The 24,317-nt window shown below is 33.8% G+C and overlaps 5 protein-coding genes across 6 annotated transcripts; 2 read left to right on the top strand and 3 right to left on the bottom strand.

Moving 5' to 3' along the window:
* Window positions 1-719: 719 nt before the first annotated feature.
* Window positions 720-10,163, bottom strand: LOC101219852 (membrane-associated 30 kDa protein, chloroplastic). 2 transcript variants are annotated; one of them, XM_004152088.3, is made up of 12 exons: window positions 9,883-10,163; window positions 9,216-9,337; window positions 9,024-9,134; window positions 7,973-8,037; window positions 7,702-7,783; window positions 5,921-5,995; window positions 5,462-5,532; window positions 5,291-5,373; window positions 4,182-4,246; window positions 1,958-2,032; window positions 1,101-1,213; window positions 720-1,015 (listed from the first exon to the last, which is right to left on the bottom strand). In XM_004152088.3, the coding sequence occupies exons 1-11, from the start codon at window positions 10,019-10,021 to the stop codon at window positions 1,103-1,105; spliced, it is 999 nt and encodes a 332-aa protein (XP_004152136.1). In that variant the 5' UTR covers window positions 10,022-10,163; the 3' UTR covers window positions 720-1,015; window positions 1,101-1,102. The 2 variants fall into 2 exon arrangements, with proteins under 2 accessions (XP_004152136.1, XP_011653030.1); XM_011654728.2 differs by having other exon boundaries at window positions 721-1,213; window positions 9,883-10,161.
* Window positions 10,164-11,089: 926 nt separating this feature from the next.
* LOC101220087 (DNA-directed RNA polymerases II and V subunit 8A) lies at window positions 11,090-14,940 on the bottom strand. Its single transcript, XM_004152089.3, has 5 exons — window positions 14,788-14,940; window positions 13,251-13,363; window positions 12,782-12,939; window positions 11,893-11,984; window positions 11,090-11,619 (listed from the first exon to the last, which is right to left on the bottom strand). The coding sequence occupies exons 2-5, from the start codon at window positions 13,321-13,323 to the stop codon at window positions 11,508-11,510; spliced, it is 435 nt and encodes a 144-aa protein (XP_004152137.1). The 5' UTR covers window positions 13,324-13,363; window positions 14,788-14,940; the 3' UTR covers window positions 11,090-11,507.
* A 1,669-nt stretch (window positions 14,941-16,609) lies between these two features.
* LOC101220326 (peptidyl-prolyl cis-trans isomerase FKBP16-3, chloroplastic) lies at window positions 16,610-20,973 on the top strand. The gene is made up of 7 exons (XM_004152090.3): window positions 16,610-16,758; window positions 18,164-18,432; window positions 19,135-19,218; window positions 19,492-19,541; window positions 19,674-19,722; window positions 19,799-19,873; window positions 20,520-20,973. The coding sequence occupies exons 1-7, from the start codon at window positions 16,722-16,724 to the stop codon at window positions 20,637-20,639; spliced, it is 684 nt and encodes a 227-aa protein (XP_004152138.1). The 5' UTR covers window positions 16,610-16,721; the 3' UTR covers window positions 20,640-20,973.
* Window positions 20,974-21,760: 787 nt separating this feature from the next.
* LOC101220555 lies at window positions 21,761-22,729 on the bottom strand. The gene is made up of 2 exons (XM_004152091.3): window positions 22,590-22,729; window positions 21,761-22,484 (listed from the first exon to the last, which is right to left on the bottom strand). Exons 1-2 carry the CDS (start codon window positions 22,611-22,613, stop codon window positions 21,900-21,902), a joined length of 609 nt encoding a protein of 202 aa, XP_004152139.2. The 5' UTR covers window positions 22,614-22,729; the 3' UTR covers window positions 21,761-21,899.
* Window positions 22,226-24,214, top strand: LOC101222042 (pentatricopeptide repeat-containing protein At1g62350). Its single transcript, XM_004152263.3, has 3 exons — window positions 22,226-22,368; window positions 22,642-22,982; window positions 23,617-24,214. Exons 1-3 carry the CDS (start codon window positions 22,359-22,361, stop codon window positions 24,022-24,024), a joined length of 759 nt encoding a protein of 252 aa, XP_004152311.2. The 5' UTR covers window positions 22,226-22,358; the 3' UTR covers window positions 24,025-24,214.
* The last annotated feature ends 103 nt before the right edge of the window (window positions 24,215-24,317 follow it).

Here is a 24,317-nt window from a genome sequence, read left to right as displayed (position 1 = left end):
TTACACGAGTTTGACTCAAAAGTTGTAATCTTTTAATTTTTTGGGGAAAAAAAAATATTACTATCATTATAAACTTTCTATATTCCTTGAAATTTTCTGATTAAACATGAACCATTGTTTAATATATAGGAATATAAATTTGTAAGTCAAAGTCAAATAGCTTATATCTCAATTTATAATATCATTTTAAGTAAAATAAGTTTGGATCAATCAATTGCTTAAAAAATTATTTCAAACTAGTTTATGATAGACTAAGGAATAGATGTTTATAGTGACTCGGAGATATTTTGTTGTCATTTAAGATTTGGTGTATATATAGGAATTGCGAAATCAATGAGTAGACTAGTTTAGAAAAATCTTTTTTTTCTTTTGCACTTTAGTTCCATTTTATTTGGTTAAATGTTGTCAAATTTGATTCAATAGCAATAATAGTTTCATGATGATAGACATGATGAAACTATTATTGCTAATTTGATAACATTTAAGTTTGAAGGATTATAGTACATGTTAAGATTTAATCAAAATAAGGAGACTAAGTTTGAACGATTAAAATCATAAAGACTAAAATGAAATAAAACCAAAGTGCAATAAAAAAAATAGTTTTTTTTTTTAATGTAATCTACTCTTAATAAAGAAAAGAAAGAAAAGAAAGAAAGCAATAAATAAATTTTTAAAATGTTAAATATTATTAAGATTAACTTGTTGAAGAAGAGGAAAAGAGTCCTTAAACACAAATTTTAATTATATATGATGCAAAAGATCCCAATCAGTTTTTCTGCAAATTACAGAAAGTTGGTGGGGAAAACAGCAAATAGATAGCCCAAAAAAAATGATCTATGTTCCAAAAGTTGTGTATTTTAACTTACAAACAACATTTGATCCTCACAGATTCATCAATATATATGACCTAAACAGATTTTGCAATACAAGTTATTGCACTCTCACTCCAAAAATTACTCTCTTTCAAGTTGGTGTTTAGCTATACAATTGTTGATCTGTTTGGATACTTTTCTTCCTGTACAATGTAATTCTAATATGGAATGATGTCAGTTGCTCAAATTGAAATTTTGGACATTAAAGATTCTAATGATTAGGCATACCCCTACAATTCTCTTGCTCTTTGCCTCAGTTCATTGAGTTCTGACTCGATCTCAGCATCACGAACTGGAAATGCGCTGCCAGAAACTGTTCTTCCTGGTGGAAGTTCTCCTTTCTGTAGAGAGAGAGAGGATCCCATTTTTAGATTCAAATACTAGAAGAATGTTGTCCGAGGATGCCAACAAAGAGGATACTGAATCTTTTTCATCCTCAAGTTCTAGATGTTTGGAAAATTAAAAAAATAGCAGGGAACGTTAAAATATTTGAATCAAAAGATCCATCACTCAAAGATTGAAACAGCAAAAAGAGTATGAACGTGCAGATCGAGGAGCTCTGAAATTCACACATGTTGACTATAAATAGAGTATAAATCAAGCAATGGGAGATTCGAGAGCTAGACCTCATGAAACTGGGAGGCTATAGTAGTGGATATTTTACGTCTATTCGGTATTCATTTCTTATCGAAAAAGAAAAACAGAACTCTGTAACTCTTAAACCATCGGAAAGGGTTCTTTTTAAGCAATGTTTAAGGAACGAGAACTCTCTTTAGTTCACCTCCCTCCTAGACTACGTATGAAATATTAATTACTATCAATTACATGGGTGTAGGAGCCAAGGAGCCAACAAGCCAACACTACCATTTCATTTGGTGAACTTAGCCGATGATGCAACTTAATAATAGGAAGTTTCATCTATCTGAAGCCACCATTGGATATTACAAAATAGATCATGAAGAATAGAATATGTCAAACCTAGCATCATAAATTCATAGCAGTTCCCACTGTCAAGTGTAAAGTGCATAACAAAGAATAAGATCATTAAAAAAACAAAAAAAACATGATTTTAACCTATGATTTACCTTTGAGCTTCCAGATAACTCTTTCTTCAAGTTTGCTAGCTCATCATCAACGGATGAGCCTTCCAACAGAGCAAACTACAACATTGAAAATAGGTCAGAGCCAAAATAAAATAGGATCTATTTTAAAATAGACATCAAATGATGAAATATAGGTTAAGAAAGCAAAATCTTGAAAGATGTAGCATGTTCTTTTTTTGGAACTTGATGTAAAATGTTAAACCATACAGTATAACTTTTAATTGTGAATTCTAGAGAAAATCCTATCTTCACTTACGAAAGGAAGCGCAGGAAGAATAATAATTGATATATCTCAGTTAACATCAAATAGATAAGATAAAAATGCAGCCAAATGAAACCTGTCACAGATACAGTCAATATTACAACAGTTATCAATACACACCGAATTCCAGCAAGAGATGCTATTTGTTATTATCAAAAGAGAAAAGAGTGGAAAAATCCAATAAAAGAAAAAACACAAAGAAAGGCCAAAAAGATAGGCCCAACCAAACACAGGGAAGCATACCTCAAAACATCTACAAAATCGTACATTGAAACATTTCCAAAAATGATCCCAGTTTTTTGTCAAGAAAATAACGTTGCAAAATAAAATTAATCTGAGCAAGAGATCATTGATAGAATTGCATACATCAGTCCTCCCCAGAACGATCCTTTCTAAGGAACACTATCCTATTCCTTTCTAAGGAAGAAAATAGCAAGGAAATCGGCCTCACAAAAACTTTCTCCTTCCCTTAGAAAAGGGGTCTAAAACAGCTTCGTTCAGCGTCTCATCTCATGTATACTCAAGGGGCTTTGGGACAAGAAGTTGATTATTATAGTCCTAGGTTATTAAAGTTAGATTATAATAGTTTGTGATAGGGGTGCAGATTATTTTAATTTGGGTTACAATAGTATGGGTTTGAACTATAAACTGTTTTAGTTTGAGAAGGAAATAGTTAAAGCTGCAGCAAAGAATATAAAAATTGATGAATGTAAAATAGTAAAAACAGTAGTAAATAGTAAATAATGTAGCAAATTGGGGTTTTAAAATAGTGTTATGTAGCCAATTGGGGACTACAAAATAGTATTTGTAGTCTTAGGTTAACCCAAAGACCCCCTCAATTCTACACATAGGGTAGACTGAAACCTGCAAGAACGACTACAACTTCTGGTGGAAAAGGGGGATGGCCACTAGATATGATTGAAGTCCTCAGATACATCTACAAAAGCATTTCTGCCAACTAGGACCAACAACCGATTTATACTTTCCTCCCGATCTTCCATCAATTCTCTTATGGATGAGAAAAAAGCTCTCCAAATGTGTTGATCCTTCCCAAGGTGACCAACCAGAACCAAACTTTCTTCGCAATTTTAAATTTCAAAGAAGGAAGAGACGAAAGAACAAGAAAAAAAAGGGTGTTGGGGAAATTTAATGAACAAACAAAGACTTACCAGAAAGGGATTCAAACAATAACTCAAGAGACCACTGTTGATCTCTATAACCAGCAGACAAATGCACAGAATAAACCTTGCACTTCATTCCAAACGTGTGAACTTAAAAGGTAATGGTTCTTTAAAATCTGGAGAGAAGAGGGGCTAGCTGTTCAGCTTGATTAACTCTAATATATCTTTAGATGTGAGGTCCAAATACTAACCTAGCAAACCACTGCACATTAAGCCTAACCACCATTCAATCACAAGTCAGATAGTATTGTTCTAATGCCTTGGAGCGCAAAATCCAGAAACCAATTTCCATAATTGAAGTTTACATTCTACCAAAGAACCAGGTGAACTTTTTTTTAATCTTAAGAAACATGTTTCTAGGGAAAGAGATATTTTTTTCACACTTCAGAAGATCAAACTATTTCCATAATTAACCAGCATTCAAAATATGCTATACCAGAAAGAACAAATAAACAAATCATTTCTTTAATAAGAAAGAGAGAGAAATGAGAAATCATTTAGTTGGTTTACGGGAGCAAAGATGTTATTTTGGAGTAATTTTTTACAATATACTTAACCAAAGAAGTAAATTCTTTTTAGTACAACGGGAGATGGGGATCGAACCTCCAACCTCTAGAGAGGAACTTAACTAAAGAAGTAACTAAAGTTTGGGAAGGAACCAAATCTTAAGAGAAATGACACCTGTATTTTCTGTTTTTAAGCTCAATAAACCAGCAAAAAAATCAAGCACAAAATAGATTTGGAGGAAAAATAAAACTGTTACCTTTCCTTCAAGATCATCAGTTGTTAACTGTCCAAGAGCTTCTGCTTGAGACTCCATTGCCAAAACTACAAAGATTTTGAGGAACGTAAGCAAAATATGAAAGCAGTGCCATCGCAAATCCATAACATATACACAAGAATCTTGGTAAGAAAACTTGTCTAAATAAAGTAATATTAGTTTAAAAAATCTTCTGTTAGAAAGAACAAGCAGTGATAAGAAAACTGAAGCAAAGATTTGACTCAGTAGTGAGCAATAACCACCACATCAGCGATCCAGATACGTAAAAGAAATAGACTGAAATGTTCGTGTGAATGGAGCTTGGAATCAAGTAAAGGATGGGAACCTGCTTGTACTTGGCCACCCAGCCAAACAAAGAGCTAATATCACAATGAACATTGTAGTGAAGTTAGATGTCATGGATTCACATGTACAAAATAAAGTGGAGATAGAGTTATTGGTGTAAATATTTTATCATAAGGGCAGTTCTAAAAAGTTTAAAAAATTAGAATAACATGTGGTTAATGAAATTGCAATCCAACTAGGATTTTGAATTTCCGATTTTTCCAACAAAGGGACTCATAAAGTGAAATTTGAAGGCTAACATGGAATGAATAGAGAGGAAAAGGCAGTGGCTACTGGCTAAGGTGAAAGTAGTGGGGATGTTGATGATGGAGAAGACAAGGCGTGAAGGAAAGATGATAGACTTTCATATCTTATATTGTGAAAAAAAAGGAGATTAAAATTTTCATTGAAATAATAAAAAGACACTGAGGCTCAAAATACAACAAAACTTAAAATTTAAACAAAACAAGCACAGCTAGAACACTACAACAAAATTAAGCAGGAAAAGTCGCATTCAAATCTAAACATAAGACTTGATAGAAAATTCTGCAAAAGAATTTTGTATCTTATATTTTGATGGAGAAGTTAGAAAATGAAAAGAACCAAATATCAGTAAAGAATATAACTTTTAGCTTCCACAAAACAAACTTCATCTCCATGTAAATAAATCAATGATTTGATCAAAAGAAAGGTAAAATCTAAACAAAAATTGACTTGGCTTCAGGTGTGCCAAACCTAAGTTTGACTTCAAAATTTTGTTTCCTTACCTTTCTCTTCCATCTTCTCAAAAGCAGAGAGAGCACTACTTGTGTTAACATTCCCCAACATTTCGCTCACTTTGGTTGCGGTCCTAAAGCCAAGGAAAGGTGCTATGAGCATCCATATGTGAAGAGACGCATGAAAAAAGTATTTTAACAATCTACAATTAAAGCACAAACTTTGCAGACTGAGCACGCGCTTTCAGTGTGTCTTTCTTTGACCTCGCCTCTTGTATTTTGCTCTCTAAAAGCTACAAAGAAAAGTTCCCATGGTAAAAAAGTATGATATGGGCTAATTATCCTTGTTTAAGAAGCTTAAAGTCAAAGAATCATACTAATATTCAAACATGTATTACATGACAACTTGTTTCTACCCGTTTATAATTCTAACAATATTTGCAACCTATAAAGATATACTACGAAAGTACTAGGGATCTGCGTTATCTCAACAAAAAGAAGAACACTAAATTTTCTCAATATTTATTGACGACATCAATTAAAACAAAAATGGATCTCATCATTGGTTCACACTGACGACTTAGACATATGTTCACACTGCCTACAAGAGAAATACAGGAGAATCTTGGCTATATTCTTTTTTAATAGTATATAATTTTAAAACACAATAGAACTTCATACCCGTGTATTAGAAACAAGATTTTCCACAACGCCCTTTTGTTGATCAAGTTGAGCTTTCAAAGCATTTGCATTATCCTGCCAGTAGAACAAAGTGATCATCAAGCACAATAAATCATTAATCTTTCCATGCATAATTAACTTTCAAGTTCAAAAAAGTTTCTAATAACATACCTCTAGGAGAGAAAATAACATGAAAATAGTTCCATGTCGCACAAAAATCAAAAAAGATTTTTCAATTTGGAAAATAACTTATTGAAAATAGATTTTTTTTAATGAAAAACCCAATATTCATTCATAAATTCTCGTTTAACTTTAGAATATAACATCACATAAATAGAAAGAGAGGATTCAAATCTTCCATAGAGATATCTTAACAATTTTATTTATTTACTTTTTTATGAGAAACATAATGAACGTTAAGATATCTCTATTTTCTATAAGATAAACTACGAAAGTAATATGGATCTGTTTCTAATTCTTCAAGATGTTTAGCTCCCAGAGCTTAGAGAAGAAAAGGGAGCATTCGAGAATTGTGCAGAAACCAAATGCTTTTGTGCAATAAATTACAAGTGAAGGCAAGGCACCAGAAAGGATCAATGAACCAAACACAGACAATCCCTAAGCTCAAGGACAATAATGACTTCATTAATAGCAGGGAGAAGAGAGGTTAAAATGAACTCAGGGTTACAAGAGGCAAAATGAAACTAAAAATAAAGAGGAATAACTACCCATTAGAAAGGATCAATGAACCAAAAACACAAACGATCCCTGTGCTCAAGGAAAATAACGACTCCACTGATAGCAGGGAGACGGGAGGTTAACACGAACTCGCAGTTACAAGGGGCCAAATGAAACTAAAAAATAAAGAGGAAGAACTGCCCATTGGAAAGGAAATCAGGAGGTTCTTGGCCAGTAATAAATAATATAACTATGGGCATGGTGACTAGAGACTAGAAAGTATTCTCATGAATTGGATTACAACTTCCTCTAGAACTCCCCACCCACATTTTAAATACCTCTACTGCAGTACCATTGGCATTCAGCTGCATTCCTCAAGAAAGATTAACAGAGGGCTGTGAGGAGTGAGGAGTGAGGAGTGAGGAGTGTGAAGCATAAACTCGTACACCTAAAAGATTTTTTTTGAGAAGGAAACGAGCGAACATCTAAAAGATTGGTCAATAGAAAAAAGAAATACATTTCCAGTATAGAGACATCAAATTGGACAATTTGGAAAGAAAGAAGCAATAGTATTTTCAAAGAAAAAGAAAGGTCATACGACACAATATGGGAACTTGCTACCTACCTAGCCATGACTTGAAGTAAATGTACTTCTCTTTTCAATGCATTTGATCTTACTTCTCTTATAACCAATTGGAGAAATCTATTGTAACTCCTTCGGTCTTGGGCTTCTGCCCCCTACGTACGTTCATACATCGATGAAAGATATTTCTTATAAAAAAAAGTGTAGACATCAAATCTATCAATTTATGATAGTGTGACCACCTTTTGAGGTAAGTTTAAAAGACGAGAAAATTATACGCATAGGTTATTTTTCATGGTATGGCCAAACCCTCATAGGACCTACGTGCTACAATCCAAAGCACAACATAGGTCAAGCATGTTAAAGATGTGCTAGAAGATGAAAAAATTAACTGTAAATATCATTTTGAATGAACTCTTCAAGTGAAAATAACTTTACTTTGGCAAAATTTCAAAAACAAATGTTCATCATGAAATATACAAATCAAACTTGTCACAGAATTCATTCTGTTCTAACTTACAGCATATGATTTGCGCCTCTTTAAAGCTTCCCGAGCAAGATCATCATCTCCTTTTTGTAGAGCTAATTGTGCCTTGCGGTACCTATATAAAAATTTAAAACAAAAGGTGTATGCCTATCAATCTACTAAGATTTGGAAAAGAAACAATTTTATTGATGAATGAAATAAATAGAATTAACAGACTTCCAACCACCAAAAGGTGTATTACAATGAAAGATCTCCTATTGGGAACACTCTACAAAGAAAATGGAAAATGGTTATAAAGATTTACCAATCATCAGCAGCTTGCTGTGCAGATTTATACTTGTTTTCCAAGCGCTTTTGAGAAGCTAGCACCTTCAATAAAAATGATCAGTTTTACAGATGAAAAATGGAAAATCGACATAAGGCATTGCATTTTGTTGTGGTGCGGTTTGTCCATTGCCAAATGTCAAGTTCCACATATCCCATAAAGTACACACACCCAACTCACATCCAGAAGGAAGAGCCAAGGAGGGCCCATTTCTCTTTATAATTATATGTTCTTTATGTTTTGTTTTTTAATTATCTTTGTAATATTTTGTTCCTTGTATCCTTTTGTATCTCAAAGCATTATTACCTTTTTATTTACTTAATGAAAAGTCTCATATCCTTTCCCTAAATGGAAAAAAAATATATTCACTCACTGTAAAAGCTTCCGTGGGTGCAAGATGCAAGACTGGTGACTCGCCCTCAAAGAGCGAGGCTCACAGAAAGTGTGCCTCAAGTGCGCACCTTTTGTAAAACCCCAAGGCTCAAACCCCACAGCCATGGGGCTTTTTCATTACTTTAAAAATAGTAATAATTAGGGGTTTTCCTTCAATATTAACTAAACGAGTCAAATTTACTAAGCCTAAATACATATTGTGTTTAAGGATTTATTTTTCATATTTCAACTTTAATATGCTTTCTCTTCTGTTTGTAGTACTTGTATATATAACGTGCCTCAGAAAAAGAAAAGGGCGCACTTTTTGTGCCTTGCACTTCCCCTTGGATGACCATTGCGCTTGATTGTGTCTTGAGCTATAAAAACATTGTATTTGCTTCCCCTTTGGTATAATGTTTTCTTTTTGTTTCATAGAGATTAAAGTGGTTAACACCTCACTATTTAGCATCCTTGTGTCATGTTTCCTAATAACATGAAACTTCCAACTTCTAATTTTCCATTGATTATCTGAATCTTGAATAAATTATAAAAAAAAAGTTTAAAGGGGAGAAACAGCACTGCTGGCTCAGAATTAAAGGACGATGCTAAAGGTAGAGCAGGCAGGGGGGAAATGATGAATACACGGTTCAGAAACTACCTGTGCTGTAGCTTGACGCATCTTTGTCAGATCATCATTCATTTCAAGCACTGTCTGCTCCAGGATTTTCTCAGGATCCTCAAAGGAACTAACAAGTGCATTTGCATATGACTACCCATGAGAAAGCAAATGCCATGGTTATCCACAAAGTTCATGAAGTTCTAAACCAAGGGATGAAACAATTCAAGTTACCTTTACAAGCCTTGCAACACGGTCAAAAAGGTTCATGCGAGCACCAAGAGCACCTCCACGTCTAGAGCCATGAGACCGATCTAAATGTAAGGAATTCATCCGTGTAATTTGTAGAGTGTTCCCTGCAGAAAAAATTAATATTTCCTGTTAAAGAGTAATTAAGATTTAGGATAAAATCCATTTTGGTTTCCAGAATTTGATTAGATCGCTGGGTTTTCAAAACTAAATCTCCACTGACTCGGAACCCATACTAATCCAACAAAGTAAACATAATTTTCAGAATCTAGCAGGCATTTCCACCAAATAATACAAATTAGAAACTAACAAAAGAAAATTAGGCAGGCAGTAAGAACAAGTCCAATCTCTAAAAGCAGCTTCAACAGATCTAACACAAATTCAAAATACCCAAATTACAGAACAACCAGCTAACGGTTAGACCACAACACAATGCTATGCCGTACAAAGCTTAAAACCCACTTTTCTCAGACACCCAGATGCCCAATAATCATTACACGAACACTCTTAACCTCAAAGAACACAGAATCAAAACAAACTATTCACATAGGTTGATTCAATTCAAATTTCTCACTCACTTCAAACCAAGCAAACGGGAAATAAAAATAACAAAATGGAAAGCGGTAAGCAAAGAGAAAGGTAAAACCAATACCTCCGCCATTAAGGAAGGAGGTTCTTAAGAGCTTTGAGGCGACACAGAGGGTAGCGGGCTTGGAAGAAGAGGGTTGAAATGAAGACGAAGGAGTTGAAGCTAAAGCTAAACCGGTAAACACATGGGTTTGGGCAGCCATGAGTAATCAAAACCCCAAGCAAAGACGGTGGATGTTGCAAAAAGGAATTGAGAAAGTGTGTTTTGAGTTTGAGATAGATTGAAGATAACAGAGGATCACTTGTGCTCCAGCGTAATCGTTCGTTCTACGGTTTTTAGCTCTTTTGTCCAATAAACCGACCGCCTCTTCGCTGAACCGGAAATGTGATGGTCTCGTTAAATAGGGAGGAAGATGATGTTTTCTCTATAAAAAAAAGAGAAGTTTGATCGTCTAACAACTCCATTACTTTAGAAGTTAGAATTTATTCATACAATTTGATAAAACTTTTTAAATAAACTCTAAGATTTGACGAAATCCTCGTAAATGATAGTATTAATTGAAAGAATTGCATTGTATAAAAATAACTTTTTCCAAATCATAATAATCTTTATGATTTGACAAAATTTTCTTACATAGTTTTTTCTTTCAATTAAATCTTTAAAATGCACACAATCACTAATAGGTCAAAAAAATCATAATTTGTGCAACTATTGTAGTTACTAATGGTTAAAGATTGATGAATGTAGTACCTTCCACATTATTCACCAATAGGTGCATTTATCACCTAGCATGGATCCCTTCTTAGATGAACTTTAAGTTCTTTCATAAATGCACATTTTACTAAGAAAATTAAAACAACTTAATATCACAATGAAGTTGTCTGGAATAGGTTCTAAAGTATTTAAGAAACACATTTGATCCTTCATTTTTCATGTCAAACACATTTGATCCTTCATTTTTCATGTCAAACGTATATATTCGTGTTTCATTAGCAAGACAATAAAGTGGCTTTGGATAGAGACATTCATAATGTATGCATGCGATAGTGAAATAGTTATGATTGTTCTCATTATTATTACGAACTTAGGGTCTATATGTACGAATTACTTTTTTAAAATGTAAAGAAAAATTATTGGTGTTTCAAGTGTTTATTATGGTTACATTAATAACTAACTAAATTTATTTATCATTACTTAATACATACATGTACATATAAAGAAAATATACTTTCCATCCACAAAAATAATGACAATCTAGAGACCAACGAAATAAATCTCAAAGACGTTTAATAGCAACATTGAGGTGAGAAATTCAAATCTCACACCCACTTAAATATGTTTGTAATTTATTAAATCTTTCATTAGCCAGTCTCCACCCTCCCAAACTGCAATGGAATCAAGCTTGCCAAAATTGTTCAGGTTGGCCGCCCAACACTACAAACTATACATACTACCATGCTCAAACTCCGCTTTCGAGAACTCGAAAGGTTCTGCCACTATTCATGACATTATAGGCAAGATATCAATTTAGTTCAGAAGATAAGATCACTGCCCAGTCTTTAATCAGATACAGATAGAAATTTGATTCTAACAATACATATTTCTAAACATTCACAGTTCTAATAGCGATAAGAGATGTCCAGAGCTTTTGTAGCAAGTCATTAGAGTTCAAATCAAATGAAAGCGCTTCACACCTTCCTGATGAGAAGAAATAGCCTCTGGTCAAGTTCAAACTTGCTGCAATGTGAGGGGTCTCCCTTCAGCATCATCAAAAGTCCACCAAAAGAAGCATCTATTTCACTAGATTCAGATGAAATATAGTTTTTTAGATAACAATTCTACTAGAATAAATATATATATGTTCCTACAGTTCAGGAAAAGAAACTAACATGAATTTTATTCACACGCAATACACTTCTGTAGCCATTATAGACAGGAGAATGCACCGTGACAGGTTCTTGCTCAAATTTAGATAAGTATAGTTTGGCAATGCCAAGCTCTCGGTTCTCTAATGCTCATACAGTGGAATTAAAGTGTCACATTAAAATTGTTTCGAGAAGTTATAGCACGTACGCTTTTCCGCCATGGCCAGAACTTTCTGAAATTCTGAACAGCTTCCCTTGCATGACATATTCATATCTGTCTGCAAGAGACTTCCGATTGCCCTGTTATGCAGCCTAATGATTGTTAAGTAGACATATTCAAGTGTCGAAAATGCTCAAGACCAAATATAGTTGTCGGAAAACAATGAAGACCAGTCTTGACATATGCAATAACTATGGAAAGCATATATTTCCTAGCAGATTGAAAGTTTCTTGTTCCCTATTAATGTTCAAAGTGATATTTCAAATATAGTAGTTTATGACAAAATGGACTACTAAGACCCCATTTGGTAACTATTCAGTTTTTGTTTCTTAAGATTAAGCTTACTTCCTCTCAATTTCTTGCAATGGTTTATATTTTTCTTAAGAGTTGAATTCTTAATCAAATTCTAAAAAGTAAAACAAGTTTTTTAAAACTACATTTTTTAGTTCTCAAATTTACGCTTGGTTTTAATGTAGATAACAAATTTTTTAGAGGACAAAGGGATATTTATAAGATTTTCAAAAACAAATAACTAAAAACTCAGACTCTATTTCGCTTTTTGTTTTTGAGTTTTGAAAATTAAACTTTTCCCCTCAATTTCTTAGTTTTTAAAAACTACTTTTCCATGTTTTCAAATTTTGGCTTCACTTTTTAAAAATACTTGTAAAATGCAGATAACACAGCAATAAATTTAGATGTGGAATTGAAGTCTATAGTCATAATTTTCAACTAAAAACCAAATGATTACTAAACAGGGCCTAAAAAGTTGCCAAACAAGGCCTAAATCCTTCAACCTACCAGGACATCATTTTCTTACCAACACCACCACGTTAAATCCAGTGTGCAACAGATTAAAATCAATAGAAGAACAAGTTACCTGAAGAAAATATCCAGTGTCAGGGGTTCCATCAAGATTCAGAGTTGGAGCTAGTGCCATCGAGAACTTCTCACCTTCTTTCAGGGGGTATATCTCTGAATTTATATCTAGATGCATGAACATGTCAAACTTCTCGCTCTTTGCCTCTATTCGAGTAACTGTTGGACAGATTGTGAAAAAATATGTCATAAATATGTTGAAAAGTTTTTTTAACACATATTTTACATGGAGTTATAATATTCCAGATGATATCCTAACTGATTGAAAGGAAACCTCTAAAAAGTTAATAAATAAGGAATGGATGAGATTTAAAGGCCTACGAAGTACATCTCCAACCGCCATCAGAAAGTTAAAGAATGGCACAATGATTTTACAGATATATAACAATAAAACTGCCACAGTCTGCTAATAAGCATTCCTGGAAATATTGTATAAATGAAATGAAAGTGACTACTATACAAAAATGTACCTTTATCAAACTTTTTACCATCAGGGTTTAATCGCTCAATCTTAAAAATATCGTCAAACAGAAGCTCAACCATCCTTCAACAGCAGTTTTGTTGTCAAAAAGTTAACGCTAACCTGTAAATTAACAGGGCAATAATAGAAATTAACCAGCAGTGCTAGAAAATGTATGACCATCAGAGAACAGACCAGACCAGCCAAAAAAAGAACCGCATTAGTGAATGGAAGCCAGGTTTCAAAGCAAAAGATTGAAAAATAAGAACTGTGTTAAACATTCGGTGTAAATGGGGAGGCAACCCACTGGGTTTTTAAATGAAAATAACCACTTTCAGTGAGAAAAAATGAAAGAATGCACGGACATACAAAAAAACCAAGTCAACAGAAAGGCAGGGTACCCTTTACAAGGACTGTTTAAACTATGCAAAACCACTCCTACAGAAAAATTACAAAAAGTCTTTGAAGTTGAAGCCCAAAGAGAAATATGAAAATGAACAAGGGACCCAAAGCTTCCTAGGGTCCCTCTCCACAACCCTAAACATCTTACTGTTCCTCTCATCCCACAAGACTCATAACACCGCACACACGTCGGCAGGCCAAAGAAACGGCTTTCTTTCCAAAAGACAGATTGAGGAAGGACTCCTCAATCGTAGCATTGACATCTCTGTGACAAGCACTCATCATAACTGAGTTAGAGCCAGGTTGGAGATTCACATCAAATAGAGAAGTGGAGTGAAAAGACATTTGTTATAGTCAAGCAGTGGATGAAGTCCGTGCGTAAACGATTTTACATTCATATCGAGGAGTGAATACAGGAATTAAAGAACAAATATTTCAAAGCAAGAACACATCAATATATTAAGTAAAATATCTGACATGGGTTCTGCAGATTCAAATTAAGTACGAGAAAGGATATACAAGGTTTTCGTATGCAAGAAAATTAACAGGGTTAGCTTACGGCCCTCCCAAATTATTATTTTTTTTAAAAAAAAAAAGAGCTTTTCGATGAAATGAAAGCAAAATAACAAAAATACAACCAAATATAGCCCATAACTGAACTAAACAAGAAAATAAAAGCAAATACAACCCGGAATAAAATGGCTTGGAACGAAACTCCAAACACCTTAGCGTCTGAAACTATGAGAAAAAACAGCCATGTGATGAGGACAAAAAATGGGAAACTAACCAAGGGAGGGAAAGCCAACTCCAACATCGACAGACAGATAAGAAACCCAGCAGCCCATATAGGCAAAATTGAATAAGAAGATCAACTTGACAAGTGCATTTGGAAATATACAATGCCTTGCACATAAACTTACTTTAACCTATACTTATCCATGGAATTAGAGGCAGCCAAGAACTAGGAGTGCTAACATTCTATCAACGACATTGTTTGTATTGAAAGAATAAGAAAAAAATCAACAACCAGATTACAAAGCCACTCTAAAACCCGATAAAAGCAGAAACGAATTCGATATTATAAACTACGTGTGTGTGTGTGTGTGTAGAGAGAGAGAGGACAAAAACAGAGGGTTGAAACTGACCGACGGCGTCAAGGAGCGGCGAAGAGTTAGGGCAAACGTAGGGTCTTGGTCGAAGAAGATGGGGGGCGTGACTCGTTCGCTGAAGAGGAAGTTCAGCGTGACTCGGTGAGTATAAGGCGATGACTCACGTTTAGGGTTTATATTCATTGAGCGTTTCTGAGTTATTTTTCAAATACTATAAATTAAACTCAAATATTTATAAACTATAATAAAATTTTGAATTTTATTGATAATAAAAACTCGTAAATTTTTGTGTCTATAAATGTCATCAATAAATTGTTTGCAATTCATGCAAGAAAAAATACTAAATATACAAAATTATTACATTTTGAGATTCGTATAGATGGTCACATTTTCTTTCTCCGTACAAAATATCTATTGATCTATTTTTAAAATTTATATCAATAGATTCCTTGTTGATCTCATAAGCATACAAGAAATGCCATATTTTAGTTTTTTAATTGGAAAAATAGCAAAATCACAAAAGTAGAAAAATAATAAATCTAAAAGATGCAAAAGTCTAGAGTACCGATGAATATGCAAATACAAAATACATCTATCAAATTGAAACTAAACTCATGCACCATTTCACATTCCTAAAAAGCTAAACTGTTTTTGCATCATCTAACGTCCTTTTTTCACACTATTAATGAAATCCGTCTAAACGACAATAGGGTGAGTATGTGAGAAAACATCAACATCCACCACTACTATAATATAAAAGATTTGTTTCCATGGCTTTATATTTATACCTTCATGATAATGCTTAATATTTGGATGTGAGATAACTCTCTCATTCTCCATACATGGCTAAATGAGAAAATATTACATTCATAAATTAAAAAAATGTTAGATTGGATTGTCATAGTTTACGATGACAAATTTTTCAACAAACAAAAATTTGTGATCATGGTTGTTTTCATCGTACGTTGCATTAAACAAAATTCTTAATCATTGCATAGTTATCACAAGGAAGGAGATTAATAATGCTTTTGTAAAGTTACACCGCAACTATAATTAGAAACTAACTAAATGAACTATAGGCAAACAACCACAATATTCAATAAAGTTAAGATGCAGTTGTAATCAATCAATGTACCAGAGAATAGAAGAAGCATAATATGCGAGAAGTCAATAGGGCAACAAATTAAATTTGGTACGAACTTATTATAACCCACACTAACCATGTACTGCCTTTCATGAAACTTATGACATTACACGAATGATTTATAACAATAACAAACATTAAGCATGATAAAACATGTAATGGACACTTAATCGAGACATGATTATGACTATTTGTAGTATTGTTTGATAAAATACGAGGCTGATATTATTGATAAACACAAGTAAGCACGTTTAAACTCAAATGACAATAAAATATAACAAAGAACCAAAATTTTAAGTTAAAAAGATAATAATTACAATATGTTTTTAACTCCTTTTTTACCTAAGCATATTATTGCAATATTTGAAAATTTAAAGGTACTAAGGAAACAAAATATATATTGAGAAAAATTATTGTTAATGATAAAACTATTAAAAATATTTACGTAATATAACCAAATTTTAGATTTTAACGAATAGATATAAAATTGAAATTTAGTTCATGATGTAAATATTTCGATTACTTTTTTATGCAATATTTGAAAAATTTTGTATTTTATACCGTGAAAGAAATGAGATAGTTAAGAACTGAAATGAAATTGAAAAAAGTCGGTTGTCGAGTGAAATTAATCGACGTGCTTGTAAGCTTACCCGCACACTCACGGATAAAAAAATGAAAAGGAAATTCAAACAAAAAAAAACAATATATAAAATATTGAATTTATTGAAGGTAAAGGAAGATGCCAACTCGGCATCTATTTAAACCAAAGGCTCCAGATTTCGTTATCCGTTTCCCAACGGTACCAACACCTTGATCTCAAACTTCCATGGCGTCTTCCCTCTCCTCAACGTTGCTCCCGCTCGGTAACCTTTCCTCTTCCTTTCAATTCTTCATCTCTATATGTCATTGCCATCACATTCGTACTCCTGTTCCATCGCTTGATTCACTGATTTAATCCACTGATTTTGACTCATTTCTTCGTGTTCTGTTTTGGGTAAGAATCGTTAAACGTAGGCTTCGTTTAGAATTTAGAATTTGGGTTTTATTTCTTGTCGATATTCTTTTTTGTATTGTTTTTTAACTGTTAATTGATCCGACTTAATGTTTCGAAGATGTTGAAATTTCCTAATGTTTGAAAAACGCTGAAGCACAGTGTCTTTTTTACTTGGTGATTCGGGAGGTAAAAAGTTGTTTTGTTATCTGAAGACAGTGTGGGCATGAACATATATGTATTTTTTGTGAGTTTAGAAAGCCCAATGAAACTGACATGTTAGATTGTAATTGTAAAATTGAATCGCATGATATTTGGAGCAATGGAGAAGAACAATAAGAGGCAGCTTGAACTTTATTTAAAAGCATCAAAATGACTGGATTAATCTTGAATTGAATGTACTATGGTTTTTTTAATAACTTGTATTTTTGCCTCTTTCAACTTCTCTCGAGTTTCTTCCATCTATTCGACATGGGGAATTTCCTAGTGGTTATGACACTCATTTTCCCGAAGATTGGATAAAGCTATATATCTGTGATTCTGTACATTATCGGAGTATTTATCATTTGTTCGTATTCCTATGCCAGTGAGACTTTAGGTTGTGTGAGAAACAACTCAATCGTCTTATTAATAACTGCTTAATGAACATTGAACAATCTGGTCTTGTCAACAATAAGATTTAGATTCAATATTCTGCAAAGATTTAGAAATGTAGATATCGTGGTTTATTTTTCACAAGTTATAATGTATCCAGCACTCGTCTGTTCTTGATAGAACCAGATTTTTATACCAACCAACTAGAAATGGTGTTAACTTAGCATACCAAATTGGCCTTGAATTGTAACTTCTCAGTGCAGACATCCATCTCTGGAGTCTTTACTTTGCATCTGAGGAAAACGGTATATTGCTTGGAAGGACAATTTAAAAACTCCAAATTGATCTTTTTTTTTCGTATGTTGTACTTGGATCTGCACCTTCTTTTATTCAACTGAAGATCATCAAAACTTTCATCTTTTCACATGTTTGGAAGTTGGCTGCAAAGAGTGTGTTATGTAAAGATACGTCAGATTACACTTAGAAGAGTGAAGGACTTGTTTTTTATTTCTTGAATTATTATTGGGAAAGTTACACATTGTTTCAGAATGTGGACTATACACTATAATTTAATGTTCAATGAAGTGTATATGCCCAACTTATAATTACGATTTGTACTTGAACCTTTTAATCTTATACTTTGAGATACATCTCTTTGATGCTCATCTTGTTGCTCAAGTCAGGTTCAGCTTCTGGAATACACCAAGGAATTTCCAGTGATAAAATACGATCTCTTGTCGTGCGCTGCATGAATGCCAATATCAGTGCGAAAGAATGGAGGATGAAAGAGTACGCTAAGGAATTCAATTTGACTGGAAGAAGAGAGATGATTGGTTTAATTTGTGGAACGTCAAGTCTCGTTATAGATGCTCTAAATGCCAAGGCAGCTGGTTTGCCTCCAGAGGACAAGCCAAGATTATGTGACGATGCCTGCGAGAAAGAAATTGAAAATGTATGGTGAGGTTACATGTCCTTTCATTGAATTGGATTGTGTATAGATTAGTTAGTGAGTTTTTCCCTGGTATCTTCTTTTCTCTTCCTAAATCTCTCTCCTATTCTTTCCCTAATTCCCGTTTTATCTTGATACTTTTAAGTTCTTTGACCGAACACCATTCCTAGTTAGAATTTTATTTTCTTTGCTCTGCATCTCATAGTTATTTTCTTTGATGCTTAAAGATGATTCATCTAGGGGATATAATGTTAGAGTTAGACATATTTAAATATTCCTTTAAATTTTAGTGAACAACTTTGGCATTTCTATTAATTCATTAAAACATTTAAGGTGTAACAAGATTTTGTTTAAGAAAACCATCCGGGTGTTTCTAGTAGTCAAATAAGGGAAAATGTAATGATAAAGGACTAACAAAAAAGAGTATCAAATCACGACAACCACCTATCTAGAATTTAATATTCTACAAATATTTTTTACCACTAAACATAGAAAAGTTTTGGGCTGTTGACTTGTGAAATTAATTGAGAGTGCACAATTTGGTTTAGATATTCACCAATGTTAGAAAAGGTTATATTGCTTAAAACTGCATCAGACAACTTCAATTTCTTAAACTTCAGGGTGCAATTTGTATATTTAAGACTAACTTTCTCATTTGCAGATCCACCTAAACAATGACTTTTGGAATTCTTATTGTTGATGAAGGTTCCTATGGTCACGACTGAGTCTGGTTTGCAGTACAAGGACATCAAAGTTGGTGGAGGTCCTAGTCCTCCTATTGGATTTCAGGTCTATTTTTGTTTTTGTTTCTCGAATGACTTGTATTATCCCCACTCCCAACCTCCCACAAAGGGAGGCGAAAAAGTAAAGGGAAAGAAAGAAAAGAGAAGCCAGGGGAAATCTCTGACTCCCAAGTTTCGTTTGACATGAAAGAAGTAATACATGAATATTAGAAGAAAAACATTTATCTAAATTACAATTAATTTGTGCGTAAAGAGTAAAAATAGTTCCGGAATTTTGGTTTTACCTCAACTTCTAACAGTTAAGATGATTTGCCCACAGGTAGCTGCAAACTATGTTGCAATGGTTCCATCTGGACAAATCTTTGACAGGTTAAGCCCAGCCCCCAGTGCATTTTGTGGAACTATTGAATTTCCACTGTTTTAAGGCGTCCTCTAAAATATATGATATGAGGAAGCCATCAATTGTCCATGAAATATTAATCTGTCTTCCATTTTATATAGTTCACTTGAGAAGAATCAGCTTTATATCTTTCGAGTTGGATCTGGTCAAGTAAGTGCTTCAAGTGCTTTCGATTCCCTGGAGTTTCATAGTATTTTTTTTTTTTTTAGTAATTCGAATTAAACAGGTAATCAAAGGTCTTGATGAAGGGATTTTAAGCATGAAAGTCGGAGGAAAGCGTCGACTTTACATTCCCGGACCTGTAAGATGTGTTTTCTCTGTTCTAGTTTCAACTTTTTTACCTCCTAAAACATCTCAACCTAGTAAAACTATCTGCAACCGTAAGAGTTTAGAATTGCCGTAAGAGTTTAGAATTGCAGTCATTTAAAGTTCCTTTGGCTGTTTGGAATGATGTCTAGAGATTGGTACTCAAGAAATAAAGGAGCGGAAATATATTGCAATATGGGGCAGAAAGAGACAATCAAGTGGCAAAGGAAATCAGACAATTGTTCAAAAGAAAGTGGCATATGCAAATTGCAACCCAATTTCTTTTTCGAAGTGATTCATTTAGAATTAAATTACAAATTTCATTCATATAGTTTGAAAGTTTGAATGCAGTCCCTATGGTTTACTATCTGGGAAGGTTTTACCAAACCGTAAAAACTAAATTATAATTAATAAACCATAGAGATTAACTTCTAATTTCTCCAGACTATAGAGATTTAACCTTCACTTAATTGATAGTAAGAACTACATAGAACAATCAAAATTCAAATATCTAAGAGGTACTTAGACTAAATGATACAAACATCGAAATTCAACCCTCTTTCTAAGTGCTGATCACAATAACCAAATATCATGTTTTCATCATCACATTATGATTCTTCTTAATGTTTGTGTTCCTATAGTTGGCATTCCCAAAAGGGCTCACATCAGCTCCAGGAAGGCCAAGGGTGGCTCCAAATAGCCCTGTGGTATTTGATGTCAGTCTTGAATACATACCTGGCCTTGAAGAAGATGAAGAGTGAGTAGCTATACAATAATCTCTTTTAAACTCTTCATTCCTTTTCTTTGGTTTTCATTTACATTCAGCCCAGAAAACCAAAGGAAAAGCAAGCTAGAAATTTGTATATGATGAGAAAACACTTGCTGCCATGCTTCAATTTTCCCCTGCCTTGTTGTGAGTAGAATTTGATGAGGAAATATTTAGACCATTTGGGTTTATGTATATCTTTCTTCACTTTGATCTAGAACTCTCTTCCTATGAACCACCATTTCTATGATTTCAAAAATGGAAATTCAATTTCCAATCTCATAATATTTTACCCAATAGGTGGTAAAATGATAACTTTTGACCTCAAAGTTGGCTTCTTTTTCCTTAATCTCTTGAGCTATGTACAGAAAATCATTGTTACATCAAAATCTTTACACTTTTATGATAAATTCCTTGAACTAAAATATGTAATTGAAACCTTTATAGACTTTGTATTTTCAAATGTTCACATGTAGTCTTTTACATGTCTTCCCTCCAGAACTTCGAAAACATACTTAGAATGGTTATTTAAAGGCGACATATAGCTTATATAGTTTAATTTGAACGTACTTCAAAAACATACATATACTTATTTCATTGATTTTATTAAATTAAAATGGTAATTAATTTACGAAATTCAAACTATTCAAGTAAAATATTTTTGAAATCATTAATCAAATGGTAAAAGATTCTAGCAAATAATAAGTTATATTTCCATTTATTCTCAACAAGGTTCGAATTCTCTAACACTCTGTATTTGCTTTCTAGATTTAAATTGATAATTGCATAGCTCAATAAACATCTCTATACTATAAATGAAAAGTATTAACATTCATTTTCTTTATCCTAAAACTTAAAATTTTAAACAAAATACCATTTAGACTATTTTCTTATTACAACACTAGAAGAATAGAATAGAAGATTGAATATCCAACCTAAGCTTTTTAAAGGAAGATTATACTAATTAATGATTCTATCTTAACTATTATTGATTCTTATGAAAATTTGTGATTAGTAACTAAACGTATTAAGAGAAAAAGACACATTTAATATGAAATAGTATCGACCTGAGTAGAAAGTTAGAATTCATACATGTGTGAGAAAGTATCGTCGACATGAACATGATTGAAAAAAGAGTCATCTATTCAAAAAAGCTTCGAATTGGATACGAAAATTCTATTATTAAATGGCTTGCTGTTTAAGTGATAAACCAAAACTGAGATAAACCAAAGAAGCTTCGAAGGCTCTTCTATTGCTATCCCGACAAACTGAGATATACCGAAGTCGCAACGCCGAGAGCGTACACTGCAACCACAGTTCCAACCACATCCTTTCCGGACCGAGTCACGGCGCCGATTCCGGCGATTCCGGCGATTCCCACCGGAACTCGAACCATCACTTTCTTTCCCACGTTCTTCACCACAGCCTCTGCGAATAGTTCAATCGCCCAACGGTTAAACAGGATCAGTCCTAGTGCTTCGTCTTCACGATCCGAGTCATCGCGATTGACGGCTCGTAGTGCTGAGTCCACCTGGAGACGAGTCGGGGGAGAGGGAAGCCAGTTGGTGATTAGTGGATGCGGCTGGACGACGGTGAGGAGGTGGTGAAGGTGGTCGGCGGCGGTGCAGAGTTGATAGGGGAAAACGCCGTTGTATGCGTGCTGTGTTAGGGCAAGGCAGTGGGAGAAGGTTGAATTGCAGGCTGAGTCAAATTCATGCGAGTTGGTAAGTGAGTTTCTGACTCGTTTCGAAGCTGATATTCCCATTATCTTTCTCGCTCTCGCTCTCGCTCTCTCCTTCCCTCCACCAATTCTGGTTTTGAAGGACACTTTAATAAATATCTGAAGACAAAAGCCTTTTATATCAAGTGTAGTTTTCATATAGATTAGAAAAATATCTTTAAACCTTTCCAATAAGCTTCTCAAAAATTTTAAGAATACCCATACCATTAGATTTCTGCTACATCCCATCTTCACTGAACTGAGTTTCTCGCAAAAGGGCGGTTGGAGATGAAATCTACTCTAGTGGGTCCTCTTCAACTCCATTTTCTTCAATTGGGTCTTCGCCAAAACCTCACGAACCGAAGCCTCCGTTGTGGTACGGCAGCTCCACCTCCAAATATCATTTGTGGCCTCAGAAAGGGCTCGAACAGGCCCTTAGGGTTGTCAAGGGTGCCCTCCAATGAGGCAATTCAAGCAGTTCAATCTCTCAAGCTTGCTAAATCCACCTCCAAAATGGAAGACGTTATCAATACCAAGCTCGGCAGATTGCTTAAAGCAGACTTGTTTGATGCTCTGTCTGAATTACAAAGGCAAAATGAACTGGAATTATCGCTTCAGGTATTGCTTACTCCTGTTTAACGTCTGGGAATATTGCAAAAGCTAGATATTATATTTTTATGCCTTGAACTCTCTTATGGCTGGCTTAGTTATAATAATTGCATAAATTGAAAGTTCAACTCAATACCAATGGTCCTTAGAGTTCAGGTTTTATAAGGTTCAATTACAACAATGAGTAAAAGGTTGATGGTGCTGTATTTTTGCATTTTCTTTCGCTGTCATTTATTTTTGCATAGTTTAAATTTTCTTTTTGCATTGCTATTGAGTTAAAATTTCAAGTTTCATTTTATGCAATTATTATAACAATGAGTGCTTGATGGTGTTATTGTAGCTGTACTTTTGCATTTTATTTCGTTATCAAAAGGAAACACATTTTGTATACCATACGAATCGGTTCCTTTGTACTCTTGGATTTCTTCAGATACTTTAATTATCAATGAAATTGAAATTGTCTTGTATACATAAAAAAAAAATCATTTATTTTGTTTTGGCTTTTTCCTTTACAAGAAATACAATCATTTGAAATTCTGATCATAAAAGTTCACTGGAATGATACATCTGGATTCTCTTCTGCAGCCTTTAGCATTCCTTCCATTTCAAATTTTATTTCATCTTAACTGAATTCAGGCTTTAGGTCTTCAAATTTATGCAAAATGAAGAATGGTTCGAGCCAGATTTAAGGTTATACCATGGAATGATTATGCTGATGGGAAAGAACAAAATGATTGAAATGGCTGAAGAGGTTTTTCATAAGTTAAGAAAGGATGGGTTAGAACCAGATACAAGAGCTTTCAATGAAATGATGGGAGCATATCTGCAAGTGGACATGATCGAAAGAGCTGTTGAGACATACAGATTGATGATAGCTTCAGGTTGTACTCCAGATGAACTGACTTTCAAGATCTTGATAAAGAATCTTGAGAAATTTAGGGAAGAATTTGCTGTAGTGGTGAAGAAAGACTGTAATGAGTACTTGGATAATCCTCAGAAGTTTTTCAACGATAACGGGCAGAAACTGACAACGAAAGTTCGAATTCTTTAAACATGCAGTTGGGTTACTTCTGGGAATGTATTTGATTTTTTATCTGATCAATGTCTTTGGGATTCTCATAATCCTTGAATACTTTGTAACAGCTAGTAATGAATGAAGGTAAACTCTAGTCCTAGAGGTTCTCTCATTAACTAATAACTATGATGCGAGTGGCTAATGCTATAGTTTTCTTCTGTTTCAACCGGAATTAAACAAGGATAGATTGATACAATAGAAACTTAAATGACCATCCGTAATCCAGTAAATTTTGAAATAAATTATGTACAAATTTAAAAGTATAAATA

Source organism: Cucumis sativus, chromosome 4 (assembly GCF_000004075.3).
Source record: "Cucumis sativus cultivar 9930 chromosome 4, Cucumber_9930_V3, whole genome shotgun sequence".
Taxonomy (NCBI): Eukaryota; Viridiplantae; Streptophyta; class Magnoliopsida; order Cucurbitales; family Cucurbitaceae; genus Cucumis; species Cucumis sativus.
This window is presented reverse-complemented; position numbering and strand designations above follow the sequence as displayed.

Bases quoted from the DNA above. Each gene is read 5' to 3' on its own strand.
- LOC101220555 (XM_004152091.3), bottom strand. From the start codon at position 22,613: ATGGGATGTAGCAGAAATCTAATG. The intron at 22,485-22,589 runs GTATGGGTATTC...TTTTGTCTTCAG, and splicing joins GATGTAGCAGAAATCTAATG to ATATTTATTAAAGTGTCCTT.
- LOC101219852 (XM_004152088.3), bottom strand. From the start codon at position 10,021: ATGGCTGCCCAAACCCATGTGTTTACCGGTTTAGCTTTAGCTTCAACT. The intron at 8,038-9,023 runs GTAGTTTCTGAA...TTTTTATTGAAG, and splicing joins TGCGTCAAGCTACAGCACAG to GTGCTAGCTTCTCAAAAGCG. The intron at 2,033-4,181 runs GTAACAGTTTTA...TCAATGTTGTAG, and splicing joins CTGATGATCTTGAAGGAAAG to TTTGCTCTGTTGGAAGGCTC.
- LOC101220087 (XM_004152089.3), bottom strand. From the start codon at position 13,323: ATGGTTGAGCTTCTGTTTGACGATATTTTTAAGATTGAGCGATTAAAC. The intron at 12,940-13,250 runs GTACATTTTTGT...TCTGTCCAACAG, and splicing joins TGGTAAAAAGTTTGATAAAG to TTACTCGAATAGAGGCAAAG. The intron at 11,620-11,892 runs GTACGTGCTATA...ATCTGAATCTAG, and splicing joins TCTGGCCATGGCGGAAAAGC to TGAAATAGATGCTTCTTTTG.
- LOC101222042 (XM_004152263.3), top strand. The intron at 22,983-23,616 runs GTATTGCTTACT...TTCAGGCTTTAG, and splicing joins AACTGGAATTATCGCTTCAG to GTCTTCAAATTTATGCAAAA.
- LOC101220326 (XM_004152090.3), top strand. From the start codon at position 16,722: ATGGCGTCTTCCCTCTCCTCAACGTTGCTCCCGCTCG. The intron at 18,433-19,134 runs GTATGGTGAGGT...TTGTTGATGAAG, and splicing joins GCGAGAAAGAAATTGAAAAT to GTTCCTATGGTCACGACTGA. The intron at 19,542-19,673 runs GTTAAGCCCAGC...CATTTTATATAG, and splicing joins TCTGGACAAATCTTTGACAG to TTCACTTGAGAAGAATCAGC.